Below are 16,283 nucleotides of genomic sequence, written 5' to 3'. Positions count from 1 at the left end.
GGAGAATGTACACAAAACACATGTGGAGCAGGCCGGGCAGACACGGGGACCATGACAAATAATAGATGAAGCCTGATTTTGTGACTAAAATAAAACCATGCTAGTAAATTGCCCCCTGGAGGATAAAAACCTTTGCACTTCTAGCAACGCTAAAGTCAGGTTGTGTCTCGGTGAAGAGTCACTACACTGGGGTCAGCTGAGGCTGCTCCTGTGAGCAGTTGGATGAACAGATCAGTCCTCAGTCAAACATGGCTGTAACATGAGTGTACCGCTGGGACGTGTCACAGCCACCTCCAGCTGTTAGCTTTCCATGTGATGCCAGGCCTGCAGTTCTGGCATGCTGACTCCAACACCCATACCACCAGCTCCCTTATGTCTCTTTTGTTCCTTTGCTGAACTGAACACGTTCATCAAAAAAGAAATAAAATAGTTTTAGGTTTTCTGGCTTTCTTTCTTATGAGGGGCTTTAAATGATGAAGATTCAGAGAGCTCGCGTGCCTCTGAACAGGTTCACTGGGAAAAATGACAACGTCTGTTTCTCATTCTAAAAATTCAGACAGCAGGATCTCTAGTTTTAGCAGCCAAGTGGTGTTCTTCCAGTATGTTATGTAATTTGGGTCAAATTTGTTTTGGATTATCTGACACATCCTGAAGGTATGTGAAGAGGCTCAGTGCCAGATGCTAAATGTCTATACTTTCCTCCCGCTTTGGCTTTCACTTTAGTGGTCACAGCACGGTTTGCTGAGTTTAAGAGGTCACAGTTTTATTATTGCCCCTGTTGGAAAGTTTCATCAGAAGCAGGGATTTACAGCAACTGAAACGGTCAAGAAAAGGTTACCACATAAATTTATAGATTATCATCAAATAACTGAAACCGCATGTGAAAGGAGAGTTTTGTGCTACGCTGGCCTTTCCGCTGTGTTGCTCCATGCTGCTGCACCACTTTCCCCAGCATTGCTGTTCGGCCCCAGCACCTTATCAGTAGACGAAAATAATTAAGTGAGGTGCGTGCTATTCTTTCTGTGACAGCTGTTTGAAAATGGATGAGGTTAGAGCTCCAAAAAATGTGTGTAGGACTCTGCCCAAGTAAGTCTTTGTGTCTAGACAGATTGGGAACACTGAGGACTAACCCTGTACGCTGGAGGCCTTTATGAAATTCCTGCTGTTTGCCAATAACATAAGCCAGCCAGTAGACAAATTTCAGATGTAGTTTATGAAAACAAACAATTTTAGAAACCACCCAATAAAAGAAAATGTCCTATTGCCAAGTCACCAGACATTTCTCTGTCTTTTTCTCTCGAGCTGTGAGCAAGCATGTTGCCCAAGAGACGGTCCTCTTGAGGACAGTTGACAGCTGGAATAAAACCAACAGTGTGTTGCAAAATGTAAAAATAGCACTTTTTATTCACGTGTCTCTCATGTTTCCACTGTCCAGGCTGAAACACATGACGGCATCCCATCCAACCAGACGGGAGATGTGATCCACAAGAAAGACAAGGACTATGGCTTTGTCTGTCTCAACAAAGACCAGACTCACGGCCTGTGTCACAACTACAGGGTCCGCTTCCTCTGTGGAAAACTAGGTAAAATCATTCGACTGTGTATATTGTGTTTATACCTTTAAGCGTAGCACGAGTATATATTTCCCACTCGTAGACTTTTTCTCACAGTGCACCGTACCCCGACTTTGATAAAATGATGGTCCAGACATAGCTCGCAGGTCCTGCATCAGGTCTTTTCTTATTTCATAAGAACACGAATTCCAGGTATTGATCATCTGTAGGTAGTTTTAGGCCTGCTTTGTCTTTTGTTTTCCATTTTCCTTCATTTTAAGGATGCACTGCAGACCAGGCTGAGATGCCACTTTTGGGAGTAGTAGCTCTTTGGAATCACGTTGTTGGTATAGAAATACTTTACTCCTGTCAGACTACATCGCCTTTGCATCTTTTGTAGATTCAACAAAATACATTTGAACAAACTATATATTTTTGTGACAGACTTCTAGCTACAAAGTCCCTTAAGATACAGTTTAAAATTGTTTATGTCATGTTCAAGAAACCAGTTTCAGGTGATTTAAGTTTTGTGACAGGACACATCATCATTCTGGAAGCAGCAATCAGAAGATGGGTGTACTGTTGTCGTAAGGGGAGGGTGAGAAACACTACCCTACACGGCTCTGCCCTAGACTGGTTTTCTTCATATTTATCAGACAGGACCTTTTCTGTGAGGACTGACAGGTTCTCCTCTAACACTGCTGCCCTGACCTGTGGTGTCCCACAGGGCTCAGTTTTAGGTCCATTACTATTTTCTTTTTATATGCTTCCTTTAGCTGGTATCATTCAATCTTTTAGCGACCTGTCTTATCATTTCTATGCTGATGACATTCAGCTCCATGTGTCCTTTAAGCCTCATCAGCTGGATAGGCTGTCCACCCTAGTCCAGTGCTTAACCCAGGTTTCTGATTGGCTTTCAAGCAACTACCTTGTTCTAAATACTAACAAGACCGAGCCCATGATCATAGCTCCTCCTGAGCTACATTCTAAAATCAGTCAGGTTCTTGCCTCTTTCTGTCCATCTGTCAAGTCAAATATTCGAAATCTTGGTGTAATATTTGACTCTTCTCTGGGCCTTGACTCTCATGTAAAATCTTTGTCTCGTTCCTGTTTCTATCATTTAAGAAACATCTCTAAACTGCGACACATGGTTTCCTCAGCTGAACTGGAAAAACTCATTCATGCTTTTGTGTCATCACGCTTAGATTACTGTAATTCCCTGTTTACTAGCTTGGATAAATCATCTCTTTCTCGCCTCCAAGCTATACAAAACGCAGCAGCCAGACTACTAACTCGCTCTACCAAGCGTGTTCACATTACTCCCATCTTATATTCTTTACATTATTTACATTTGATCTTTTACATTGTATATAATGTTTATTGATTTTACTGTTTATTTTAATGTTTGTGTACAGCGCTTTGTGATTGTCTGTCTGTGAAAAGCGCTTAATAAATAAAGTTTACTTACTTACTTACTTTACCCAGGTAGGCTTTGGCACTGATGATGGTCACCTGGTACTAAGGGGTCCAAAGTGTGCCAAGAAAATATCCCCTATACCATTACATCACCATCAGCTCTATGAATTTGTAATAAGCCTGCTTTCATGTGGATTGTGCTAAGTTCAGAGCATGCCTTCTGAATATGGCAACAGAAATTTAAACTCACAATGTTATGTTGTTCAGTTTTGCTCCCCATGCAAGCTGTAGCCCCAGTTTCCCCTTTTTGTTTACAGGCGTAGCACCCAGTGCGGTCAGTGAAGAGGACATCAACATATTGTGTTTAGAGCCCTTGTGCATAGCTTGGTTGTAACAAATGGTCATTTGGGCTAAAGTGTTGTTGCTAACAGCTCGAATCATTCTGGCCGCTCTGCTCAGACCTCTGTCTCATTTCACTGAAACGACTGTGGCTAACTGCATATTTTTATTGTTTTAGACCATTCTTTATCAACAAGAGAACTCGCTGTCCCAGCAGATCAACAGATTGTGAAATACTCAGGCCATCTGGCACCAACAAACAAGCCACATTTAAAGTCCTCATCACCTTTCATCCCCATTCTGATGGTCTGTTTGAACTTCAACAGGGCTGCTGACCACATGTCACATTGAGTTGCAGTCGTGTGATTGGCTCATCACATCTTTGTGTTAATGAGCAGCTGAATACAGTGGGTCTATATAGACATACAATCTTGTTGTGCTTCAGAGAACATGTTCTGTGGGGGCGGGCTGCTATGATTGGAATGCATGGAGCTCCATCTGTGCAGAGATTTACAGTCCTTTGTCTGGACTTGTCCCTATATTTTCGTTATATAGAGATGGGCTTTCGAGTGTTGTCTTTTGTCAAGTTTGACAGTGGCTACAAGCACTCTGTACACTCTGTGATTTACCCCACAAACACGCTCCCACATTAAACTACAGTCAGTGTTGGGAAGGTTACTTTTAAAATGTATTCCATTACAGATTACAGAATACATGCCTCAAAATGTATTTTGTAACGTATTCCGTTACGTTACTCAATGAGAGTAACGTATTCTGAATACTTCGGATTACTTAATATATTATCATGCTGTTTACAACTACATGAATGTACTATTGCTGTGATTTATTACTGTTACTGAAGGTCCGCGGCTCTGAACCGTAGTAAAGGGACCTCTGGCTAATACGGTGGGTTCTGTATCGGCTCGTAGCCGAAAACTAGCTTTACTTTGTTGTCTGGGTCAACTTTGCTAGCAGAGACAGAGAGAGGCGTTGAAAGGCTGCTCCAACAGAACTTATTGTTTCAGAGGAAAACACGAACACGGTGTACAGTCGAGTCTTAATAGCTTACTTACAGCTGGGCTCGTCAGGCTCTCTTCTTGGCTGCAGTGGTTATTATTATATTTACATGCTTCCAGCTCCCGTTTCTGCTCGATGACAGCTCGTACTTTTCCTTTTTCTCCCTCCCTCGCTCACAGACACATAACGTGTATGGCAGTCCATTCTCCCTGCAGCACGGACTACACTGCCCATGATGCTACATTCTTTAGAGCTATACCTGTAGCATTCTGCCTGTTAGCTTAGCACAACAACAACAGGCGCTCTCTCACCCAGGAAACACGCAGAGAGAGAGCGTCACCCTGTAACCATGGCAACCGTAACGCTGCCGCCTGGAACAACAGAACGTAGCTGTCAAACAAAACCCAAACAGTCCTGACCCGCCACAATATGAAACAGGGAAGTACCGCCGTGTAATCCATTTATTTCAACAAAGTAACTGTATTCTAAATACCACCTTTTTAAACGGTAACTGTAACGGAATACAGTTACTCATATTTTGTATTTTAAATACGTAACGGCGGTACATGTATCCCGTTACTCCCCAACACTGACTACAGTTGTAGGCTAGCTGTCATTCTTTTTTCTCTGAGCTGAGGATGTGATCTCAGGAAAAGATTTATTCTGGTTAATAAGTGCTTTCATAACTTTAAAGACTCAGTTGTTTCTCAGCTAAAAATCACAATATTAGAACCAGTCCATTTACCATTACAAGCAGGGACGTGCAGGGCGGGAAAAGCTAACACAGAACGTCCAAAATCTGCAGTTCTTCTAATGACTCTTAAGGTTGGTTCAGAAAGTGTTTTAGTCCTCACAGACTCCTGTCTCAAAATGCCCAAACTTACACCAGTAAAAGGCATGTTTACAGCCTGCTGCCAAAAGCTTTTTTGACCTCCGTCACTTCTTCCATCATACCTGGTGTGCCAGTGGTGGCGTGTGGTTTGTGGCTCAGCTGCAGGGAAGGGGTGGAGCAGTATGTTCATGGGGGCAGTGCCAGGGGAGGCCGACTGGCACAGCTGTCAGCCATCACACCAACCGCTCCTTCCCTGTTTAGGTAGCGGCCGGGTCCTGGTGGAGAGCTGTGTGGTGTGTGTGAAGAGGGCAGCGGAAAAGCTGCGTGTAAATCAAAACACTGTCCTTCTTACCACAGCCTCACCTCCATCAACATTTTAAGTTATTTGACTTAAAGATCACTGCTGAATTTACACACCATACCATTCTTCTGTAAAACCATATCATCAGCCTTCAGGGACATTTATAAGGTGTCTATACAGGGTCCATGTGTGACCACAAGTGTCAGGATCAGAATCAGGGTTTTATCGCCAAATGTTGAGCAGGTTTACAACATTAGCTTCAGTACTTAGTGCAAACATACTGTAAAACAAACACTTAAATAAACATAAAATTTAATTTAAAAGTGCTAAGCAGATAGATATATATACATGTTAGTGGTGGGAACAGTCATACGGTTATTGTTCCAACAGCAGAGGGGAAGAAACTGTTCTTATGGCGAGAAGTTCTGGTGCGAATGGACCGGAGCTTCCTGCCTGAGGGGAGCAGGTCAAACAGACTGTGTCCAGGGTGAGAAGGTCAGCTGAGATCCGAGCTGCACGCCCCAGAGTCCTGGAGGTGTACAGGTCCTGCAGAGATGGGAGTCTGCAGCCAATCACCTTCACAGCAGAGCGCACAACACGCTGCAGTCTCTCGTTAGTTTGTTCATCAGGAAATACTGACTCTGTAGAGAGTAATTTGTTACGCTGCTCATGCCATTGTGTTACTCGTTGACGTCCCCTCAGATGTATTGTGAATTAATTGCCAGGTGACAATATAATGTGAAATCTTTAATGTTGACACCAATCAGAACGAATCCCTTTCCTGACAGGAGCCCAGCTGCAGACCTCCAGTGTGAGAACACTTCATTGTCAAAGTGTGAGGACAGGGAAGGATGATTACCTTGGTAGTGGTAGAAGTATTTCTGAGGCCTTTCAGAATTCAAGGAGTTACATAAGAGCCTCAGCTTCACATATACAGTTTTGAGTTAAAGGCCGATTTGTCATCATCCTGCTGAGCGGGCAGAGGCCGTGTGGATGCCAAAGTTTGTGAATGACTTGAGAACGGAGCAGCACAGGACTTTGAAACTGATACCACAGGTGCATCTGCTCGAAACCTCAGCTTAGTCCTAATCTCAGCGACTGTTCAGTGAGAGACTGAGATTACCACTGAACAACACAGGAGAGCGTTCCTGCGCGTGGCCTTCTACCTGCACATCTCCTCCATCTAACACGCTGTAAACACTGCAGCAGTTACACCCTCTTTGCACACACGCTTTTCTACTCAGTAATATTCCTGTCAATGTTATAATCACCTCTGTCAATCCTTGATATTTATTACTGAGCGATTTGTATATATTGTGCTATTTCTTAAATGTGTAAATCTGTAACATATTGTATTGTTAAATAGTTTCTGTTACTGTAGCAACTGTAACCCACAAAATTTCCTCAGGGACTTATAAAGTCTGCTGATTCTGAAGGTCAAGTTTACTCCAAGTTTAAGTAACTCCATAAGGAATCAATCTCAGTAACCTCGACCTCAAGGCTAGAGGTCAGAGGTCAAGTTTTACCTCTTTTTTTCCTGATTGCTGTGATAATTGACAAACTTGGCTAACACACTTGTTGTGAGGACTATATTTATTGCATAACATTTTGGGTGTGTCAGCGTTGCTGCATTTTCTAACTGTTTCCATCTCACCCTGCAGTTCGTCCACAGGCCTCTGTTTCCATCGACATGATGTCAAACAGCAGCATCCTGGAGCTGGCTGACCACCCCGCAGGCTGGGGGCCCGGGGATCGGGTGGTGGTGGCCAGTACAGACTACTCAATGCACCAGGCTGAAGAGTTTACACTGTTGCCCTGTCCGACCTGCGCATCCAACCAGTTGAAGGTCAGAGGTAAGAGTGCAGCAGCTGACAGTGTGCTGCAGTTCCAGGCTGTAAGGACGGGAATTATGCTGCTGGGAATTCTGCACCACAGTCAAATGTCAGCTTTCACTCAGTCTGTGGCACATAGACAGGAAAAAGAGTTGTAGCCGTTACTAGTACTGTTCTTGCTTTCAGAACTTTTGAAGTAACCACTGACTAAAAAGTACGTCATGACTCAGTCCCACTGCCTTGAAACGAGTGAAACTAATCTTAAAAATGTAAGCTGTCATTACCTCTGAACAAACTGGAATGCCCTTCTTTGATTGTATCCAGAGTCACATTAGTTTAGTTTTGAACACTGAATATTTTTCATTTTTCCGAATGACAACTGCTTCAGTTTCATTAAACGATTAACTCAAAGTGTATTTGAACAGACGCCTGTGTTAATAGAGTATGTGTCCGTTTTATGACTGTTGCCCTCACAGAATCTAAAAATCCTTCATCTACATGAAATTTAATCTTAAGAGCTTAAAAGAAGGCAGCTGGACTTCTTTAAATTATCTTTCACCTCATCCAAGACATTTTCAGTTCTAAAACCAAATGCTGAGAGAATCCAGGTATTTTAACTAGTGGGGCTTGACCTCTAGGACGTGGTCATTGACCCACTAAGATTAAGACTGAGACTCACACAAAAACATTTTTAATCATTCAGATTTGATTGAATTAGACATAAAAACATTAACACATAACAAGGCAGTTTAAAGACACTGACATAGAGTGCAAGGAAATTTGACCCAATACTAAGGCTACGTTCACTCTGCAGGTCTTGATGCTCAATTCAGATTTTTTGATCAAATCAGATTTTTTGTCTGCTCGTTCACACTACAAATAAAATGCGACAGCAAACGCGCTCTAGTGTGAACGCTCAAAGCGGCCGCATGCGCAAAAGAAGACGTCGCACACAACGCGCTCTGTTTAGACCCAGAGCAAACGGCACAAATCCGATATTTTCAAATCCAATCTGGGTCACTTTCGTATGTGGTTCTGAATTCAATTCAATTCAATTCAATTCAATTTTATTTATATAGCGCCAAATCACAACAAATGTCGCCTCAAGGCGCTTCATAGATACAGAGAAAAACCCAACAATCATATGACCCCCTATGAGCAAGCACTTTGGTGACAGTGGGAAGGAAAAACTCCCTTTTAACAGGAAGAAACCTCCGGCAGAACCAGGCTCAGGGAGGGGCGGGGCCATCTGCTGTGATTGGTTGGGGTGAGAGAAGGAAGACAGGATAAAGACATGCTGTGGAAGAGAGACAGAGGTTAATAACAGATATGATTCAGTGCAGAGAGGTCTGTTAATACATAGTGAGTGAGAAAGGTGACTGGAAAGGAAAAACTCAATGCATCATGGGAATCCCCGGCAGCCTACATCTATTGCAGCATAACTAAGGGAGGATTCAGGGTCACCTGGTCCAGCCCTAACTATATGCTTTAGCAAAAAGGAAAGTTTGAAGCCTAATCTTGAAAGTAGAGATAGTGTCTGTCTCCTGAATCCAAACTGGAAGCTGGTTCCACAGAAGAGGGGCCTGAAAACTGAAGGCTCTGCCTCCCATTCTACTTTTAAATACTCTAGGAACAACAAGTAGGCCTGCAGAGCGGGAGCGAAGTGCTCTAATAGGGTGATATGGTACTACAAGGTCATTAAGATAAGATGGGGCCTGATTATTTAAGACCTTGTATGTGAGGAGCAGGATTTTGAATTCAATTCTGGATTTAACAGGAAGCCAATGAAGGGAAGCCAAAACAGGAGAAATATGCTCTCTCTTTCTAGTCCCTGTCAGTACTCTTGCTGCAGCATTTTGGATTAACTGAAGGCTTTTCAGTGAGTTTTTTGGACATCCTGATAATAATGAATTGCAGTTGTCCAGCCTGAAAGTAATAAATGCATGAACTAGTTTTTCAGCGTCACTCTGAGACAGGATATTTCTAATTTTAGAGATGTTGCGCAAATGGAAGAACGCAGTCTTACATATTTGTTTAATATGTGCGTTGAAGGACATATCCTGGTCAAAAATGACTCCAAGGTTCCTCACAGTGTTACTGGAGGCCAAGGTAATGCCATCCAGAGTAAGAATCTGGTTAGATACCATATTTCTAAGCTTTTCAGCACCGAGTACAATGACCTCAGTTTGATCTGAGTTAAGAAGCAGAAAGTTAGCGGCCATCCAAGTCTTTATGTCTTTAAGACATTCCTGCAGTTTAACTAATTGGTGTGTGTTATCTGGCTTCATGGACAGATAGAGCTGGGTGTCATCTGCATAGCAGTGAAAATGTATGCTATGTCTTCTAATGATGCTGCCTAGGGGAAGCATGTATAATGTAAACAGAATTGGTCCTAGCACTGAACCCTGTGGAACTCCATAATTAACCTCAGTGTGTGAAGAGGACTCTCCATTTACATGTACAAACTGGAGTCTATTAGATAGATATGATACAAACCACTGCAGTGCAATACCTGTAATACCTACAGCATGTTCTAATCGCTCTAATAGGATATTATGGTCAACAGTATCGAATGCTGAACTAAGGTCAAGAAGGACAAGCACAGAGATGAGTCCACTGTCAGAGGCCATAAGAAGATGAATCTGATACATATCCGATGTTTCAGAAAGCTGCTGTTTGATGGTCATGTCACATTAAATCCATCTTTTACGTCACTGACACAAGACAGACGCCAATTATCAGCACCGGAGAAGACATCGCGAACGCTTCCTGTCCATCCAGTGAAACTGTTGGGAAGACAACGTTGGAGAAACGTGAACATTTTATTTGTTCTGTATAATCTGCAGATTCTGACAGAAATCAGCAACTATCCTTTGAAGCAGCGCTCCTCTAAAACAGCAATAAGGATCATTATTAGGTTATTTACATTATTATGGAAATAACAAAATAACTTAAAGCAAAAATTGGGAAACGTGAAGTCTGAAGTCTTTATATTAAGGTCCATCAGTCAAACAATACTGTTGCTCTGGGTCTAAACAGAGCGCGTTGTGTGTGACGTCTTCTTTTGCGCATGTGGCCGCTTTGAGCGTTCACACTAGAGCGCGTTTGCTGTCACATTTTATTTGTAGTGTGAACGAGCAGACAAAAAAATCTGATTTGATCAACAAATCGGAATTGAGCATCAAGACCTGCAGAGTGAACGTAGCCTAAGTTACTGGGTAATATTCATCTGTCAGATATCCAGTATACACTATCTGGTTCACATGAAGTTATGTTTCCACTTTGTCTTTGGAAACGAAGTCACAGATTCTTCCATGGTCACAGTCAGTGTTCATCATTGGTTCAGTCAACATTTTTAGTTATTTATTTCTCCACTAACTGAGAGTCAGTCTGGTCCCAGTCACTAAACCAACCACTAGTTCTCCCATTACATACTTTTAGACTGTTCCCAAGGAGGCACAGTCTTGATGACCTGGGCAAATCATTCTTTAGCCATTGGCTCATATAATCCAAAACATCTCTCCAGAAAAGAAAAACTTTGGAAGACTCCCATAATGCATGCACATAGGTGCCTCTTTCTATCTTAAATTTGCAGCATTTAGCATCATTAACAAACCCATTTAGTGTAATTTAGATGGGAAACCGCCTGGAAGTTGTACTTTGAACAATTCAGACATTCGCCTGAAATGTCTGAATTCAGGAACTGTAATGTGTTACAGGAGAATCCCTGGGCACTGATGCTGAGGTGCTCCTGATGTGTTTATCAGAGTGTGGATGATAGAAAGCACCTACGCTGAGAAAAATGTGTTTGTGTGAATGGCTGAAAGAGGTTTGTACCAAGTAAACATTCACCATCAGTCATAAACACACATCTTCTTTTGATTTGACAGAACTGATTCGACATTGAAAAATAAAAACAAGTGTGTTGCTAACTCTCCAAAAGTTGATTCTGTTCATCTGGACGTAGCGTTTTCAGATGAACAGAATCAACTGTTGGAGATTTACTTACCTGGATTGATTGAGAATGCATCAAGACAAGTGTGTTGCTAAGTTACTACGTTTACTTTTATGGCACTAAAAGACTTAAAAGGCTGCCAAATGTACCACAAGGTGAAAAGTGAGAGCTGTAGCCACAAGAAAGAAGCTAGCCTAATGAAAAAAGGCTGAGCCCAGTGGAAACTTATCACTGAAGGATAAGGTGAGGGACCCTCAATCAATTTCTCGTAACTGCAAGGCAGTCTGGTCAGCTTTAACACACTGAGGCAGCTTCTTCACACTTTAGATACACACACACGTTTGTGTCTGCTGTGTGCATTAATGCAGGTTTATCTCAAAGCAAAAGCAATTGGAGTGCAATGTGAACATTTTACCATCAGAAGGTGTTTCTTTTGAAGTGACTTAGCACAACTGATTCAGGTGTGGTCTGAGCACCCAATGGCATTATGGCAGGTGTGATCCTGTGGCATAACTTTATCAACTAATTATTTTTGGTGCTCTAATGTGTTTGCCTCACAATATAAAGCTTTTAGGAACTGTTGTTGTCACTTGTCACATTTAACTGGTGGCGCAGCAACAGCACAAGCAAGAGTGACCCTCAGACCAGTTTGTACACTACACACCCTGAGCTGGCAACGAAGGCTTTCAGACTGCCAAGTGCCAGTTTACTGTTCCCACTGAACCATAATTTAGCATAATTCATGTCACACCTAGTCATTAAGTAAACTGCAGTCAGCATTCTGTTTCTATTTTTTCCTCCACTGGCCACAAAAACAAAATGAAAATGATAAGATGTGCACGAGTCTGTCCTGCTCTATTGTTCTTCAATTGCAACAATAATGTTGACTTGCACACAAGATTCTTGCACTGTAGCTAAGTTACAGCTAGCTGGCTAATTTATCTCCATATTGACGATTATTGTAGAGGTAAGTTATTATCATGGAGTCATATTAGACTTTAGCATTTGGTAGCAGTAACACTAACAGTCAATCTAGGATTAGCCAACTAACTGTTACTGTTAAAATGTCTCGATACATGTTCGATCATCCAGGTAAGGAAATTCCAAAAAGCTAATTCTGTTCATCTGGACTTCTTCACAAAGTCACTCGGATTATGTAATTGTTAGGTATAACTCTATGTGGTTATGTACTGTGAATCTTCTGATGGCCAGCCAAGTTACAAGATCATCATGCAGAGTATAGACAACGTAGCCAGCCTAGATACATTAGCTGGCCTGTGATCCATCAGGCTAACGTTAGCCAAAAGAAGTTTGCTTCACCAATTAAATGTCCTGTCTCGCTGATGCACATCACAGTAGTTTTAACCTAATGCACAAATGTCCATTTGGTCACACAGGCTTCACTTTCTCTGATGTTAGCTTACCTGCTAGCACAGATCAACTGTTTTTTACCCACAAAAGACATTTTATTGATGCTCTGAAGTTGCTATTTATTGTTTTGTTTTTTTATTGTATGTATTTATTTATCTAGGACTCCTGTCACTACAATTGTGTATTTGTGAGGACTTGCCTCCCTTATAGAGGACAGTTCCATATTGCTTAACCCTTTAAAGCCGGTTGGAGCGGGCACGCTCTGTTTTGCGTAACTATTTTTAAATCCCGGTAGCTCTGCAACCACGTGAGCTAGCGCAATAATGTTTTTTGCATATGAAACAGGAGGAGTTGTACTTACATCTTATGTCATCAGCTTGTCCTCGGTCACAGTTTCCTTCCACATATAGCTTTGCAAAAACTGCATAAAAAGCACTTGCAGCAACAAAAACATAATATTCCAGAAACACACTTTACCGATCCGATCAGTAGTGATGTGCGGATCGATCCTGAAATATCGATTCCTCCGATACCGATCATTTATGTTCTAGAATCGATTCTCACATTAAAATATCGATATTTTAGTAATTTAGAGTAAATTTGTAGTTTATCATTAACAGGAGCACAGTGGAAAGAAACTATAACATTCGGATTGTCTACATTCAAAGGAACTACTTCCTCTTCCGCCTTTCATAGTCATGTGCGAAATACGGCTGTATAAATGTCTCGCCACCCCCTGGCGCGGACATTCAAAAGGTCTGTTGGGGGGGGGTGATAAATACATCTTACAGTGTTTATTTATCGGATAAAATACGTTAAATGTCACCGTTATTATTGGCCGGCCCAGAAACAGCGGGGGTGTCCAAATTCAGAGGCTGCTTCCACCTGAGGACCCGGCTTCGCGGTCTAAAGAAAGCTGGGTAGTACGTCACGAGCTCCCTCGGTGGAGTGAAACTGCCGTCTGCTCCTTGCTGTCTAAAATATAACCGGGCACTGACGTAAACTCTCGACTGTCTCACACTTTGTTTAATTAGTTTCTGTTTGACGTTTATTCAGCTGTGTGAAAACCCCGGAGGAACCCTTAATTAATAAAGTTACATTTAATTTAATCTAATCTAATAACTTTAATCTCAGCCAAACTGATTTACTCACGAACAAATAAAACACTGAAAAAGCCAAACAATAACATTTTTAAGTTATCAAAGTGACTTATATATCACGTTTAACCCGAGTAATGAAAGACCGCGGGGGTTTGAAGACGATGTGTCGGCTCAGGTATTTGAAGTTCACACAGCTACATTCTCACCTGAAAATATGTTAAAAGTTTTTGTGACCCAGAAAGAGAAATAAGAGTAATATTAAAACTAAGTAGCTGCCGCCATTGTTGGAAACTGGAATTGGCTGGGCCGCGCTTTGAATTCTGCGATATGGTTTTTCAATTTTGTTGTCCTGGAAAATCAGGAGAATGGTGGCTCCGGGAGATTTTTGGGAAGGGCACTGAAATTTGGGATTCTCCCGGAAAAGTCAGGAGGGTTGGCATGTATGGTTATGGCAACATCACTAACCTTGTCAAACACCTCAGAGTAAATCATATCACAGAATATGACGAGCTTATGTTGAGGCGAACTGAAGAGGAGGACAGGGACAGGCGCTGCCAGGGCGAGACAGACGTCTCTCACAGAGTCCTTTAGTGCTGCAGGCAACGTGTTCAAATAGCACAACTTCAGTTTTTTATTTCTATATGATGAACTCTGCATTATTAAGTGATAAGAACAAGTAATCTGATGTCCTGTAATCATTATGATGCTATAATTTGAGACACAATAAATAAAATAAGTTTCTGTACAAAGTATCAGATCAGTATCATCGATACGACCCTGGATATTACTTGGTATTGGATCGGAAAGGAAATCAGTGGTATCACACATCACTACCGATCAGCTGTTCATAACACTTCCTACGTTGGAATAGACGTCAGTGCGAACTTTTGCATGTCCGCCATTACCTGCCCGAAACAGGAAGTGACATCATTTTCGTGGAAATGTAGTTTTTTTTTTACCATCGGGGCCTCATGAGCCTATACTGGTGTTTTTAAAAGTTATGTTTGACTTTATGACTTTCTGTGTCATTTCTGGGATGCTTAGGACTCATATTGCACTGCTGGAAATAGTTTATTTTGATGCATATGCTGCTTTTTTGAAAATTTGCATTATAATATTTATTTTCGTTTTTCCTGCAGTGTATAAAAATTGGTGTATTTCAAAAATAAAACTATGAAGACACTTAAAATAAATTTCCTGTGGTGGGAAACAATTTTGTGCAACTTTTTTGTATTTACAGTTTTGAGGGATAAGCCTCTTAAATTTCTCTAATTAGAAATATATGTTAAAAAACAAAAACGATTTTCAATTTTTTTTGTAGTTTATTGCACTTTTTTGCAATGTATGTAATTACTATGCACTTAATGCAGACATATTATTAAAATTTGGGCTATAATGGTTGTATTGATGTATAGCAACTTGAAATGCTCCCAAAAATGGCTCCACAGCAGGTAAACATATAATATAAGCTCTGGCGGACTTGGTTCTATGGTAGGTTAAATCATTAAATCAAGACTTGCCAGAGTAAGGATAGTTCATCACTAGGGAACTAGAGTTAGAAAAAGATATCAGGAAATGAATGTAAGCCAAGTGAAGGGATGGTAACACATCCTCTGTGTGTGTGTGTGTGTGTGTATTTCTAAATATGCAGTATGATAGAGGCCAGGTGGAGACAGCCTATAGCAGTGTGTGGGAGTTGGTGGAAGGTGTTTGGTCTGACTCAGGGCCAAGGAAAAGTCTTAGCCTGTATCCTGGAGGACTGTATGTTCTTGACTGAGCCCATTCATGTTGGCACACACACACTTGGATACCATCACGCATACTGATATGAAAACATTCACTTCCAGACTATTTTTCTTTCTGTCTCGCTGCATTCACATGCTACAGCTCTTCAGGTCAGCTTTGTCAGCCCTCCTGTTTGTCCCTCAGAAAAGCCCCCGGTGCTTGCAGAAGCTAAAACTGGCATGGCATTTTCTTTCCTACCTGTCAATTCCTGACACTAATTCACACACCAAAAAATAAGTTTACATTTCAGTATTAACAGATTTATTTTCAAGTCTCCACTGAAGCTGCTGGAATTTCTTTTCTGCGTGGCTGCATAAAAATATAGACCTAGTAGCGCTCTCTTTTTTCCTTGGGTCTCTGACGTCACTTGTTATTTTGCTAACCAAAGTGAAAGCCCTGCTTTTACCAGCCCAAGGCTTTTCCTCAGAGCTCTTATCACTCTCAGCACGACTATAATCTGTTACATTAATTCCTGCTCACGTGCCACTTTGCAGCACTATTTTTGAACACACGCTGATAATCGAGTTTGTCCTCCACCCTTGAGGTTATACACAAACAGGAAGAGTGTTGTTTTTGTTGTCCCAGCAGAGAGCTGGGAGATAGATGAGAAAGACAGCGAGACAGCCTGAGGCTATTTATCAGTGTGACTTCAATCATTTGAACATTTGACAGCTCTAACAGGCATATCGATTATGCCTCCTTGAGTCATGGTGGAAGGGTTTGTGTGTCCCAGTGATCACAGGAGATATGTTGTAGGGGGCTTTTGCCCCTGGCAGCTTCAG

At 41.7% G+C, this 16,283-nt stretch overlaps 1 protein-coding gene across 5 annotated transcripts in view; it reads left to right on the top strand.

Moving 5' to 3' along the window:
- cemip (cell migration inducing hyaluronidase 1) overlaps positions 1–16,283 on the top strand; it is a 193,816-nt gene that overhangs the window by 115,885 nt on the left and 61,648 nt on the right. For all 5 annotated transcript variants that reach the window (XM_085165079.1, XM_085165070.1, XM_085165060.1 and 2 more), the window contains exons 10-11: positions 1,436–1,583; positions 7,120–7,311. In XM_085165079.1, the coding sequence (XP_085021205.1) occupies positions 1,436–1,583; positions 7,120–7,311 (340 nt within the window). The remainder of the gene's footprint in view (positions 1–1,435; positions 1,584–7,119; positions 7,312–16,283) is intronic.

Source organism: Neolamprologus multifasciatus, chromosome 1 (genome assembly GCF_963576455.1).
Source record: "Neolamprologus multifasciatus chromosome 1, fNeoMul1.2, whole genome shotgun sequence".
Taxonomy (NCBI): Eukaryota; Metazoa; Chordata; class Actinopteri; order Cichliformes; family Cichlidae; genus Neolamprologus; species Neolamprologus multifasciatus.
The sequence above is the reverse complement of the archived record's forward strand: the minus strand, read 5'-3'. Positions and strand labels throughout refer to the sequence as shown.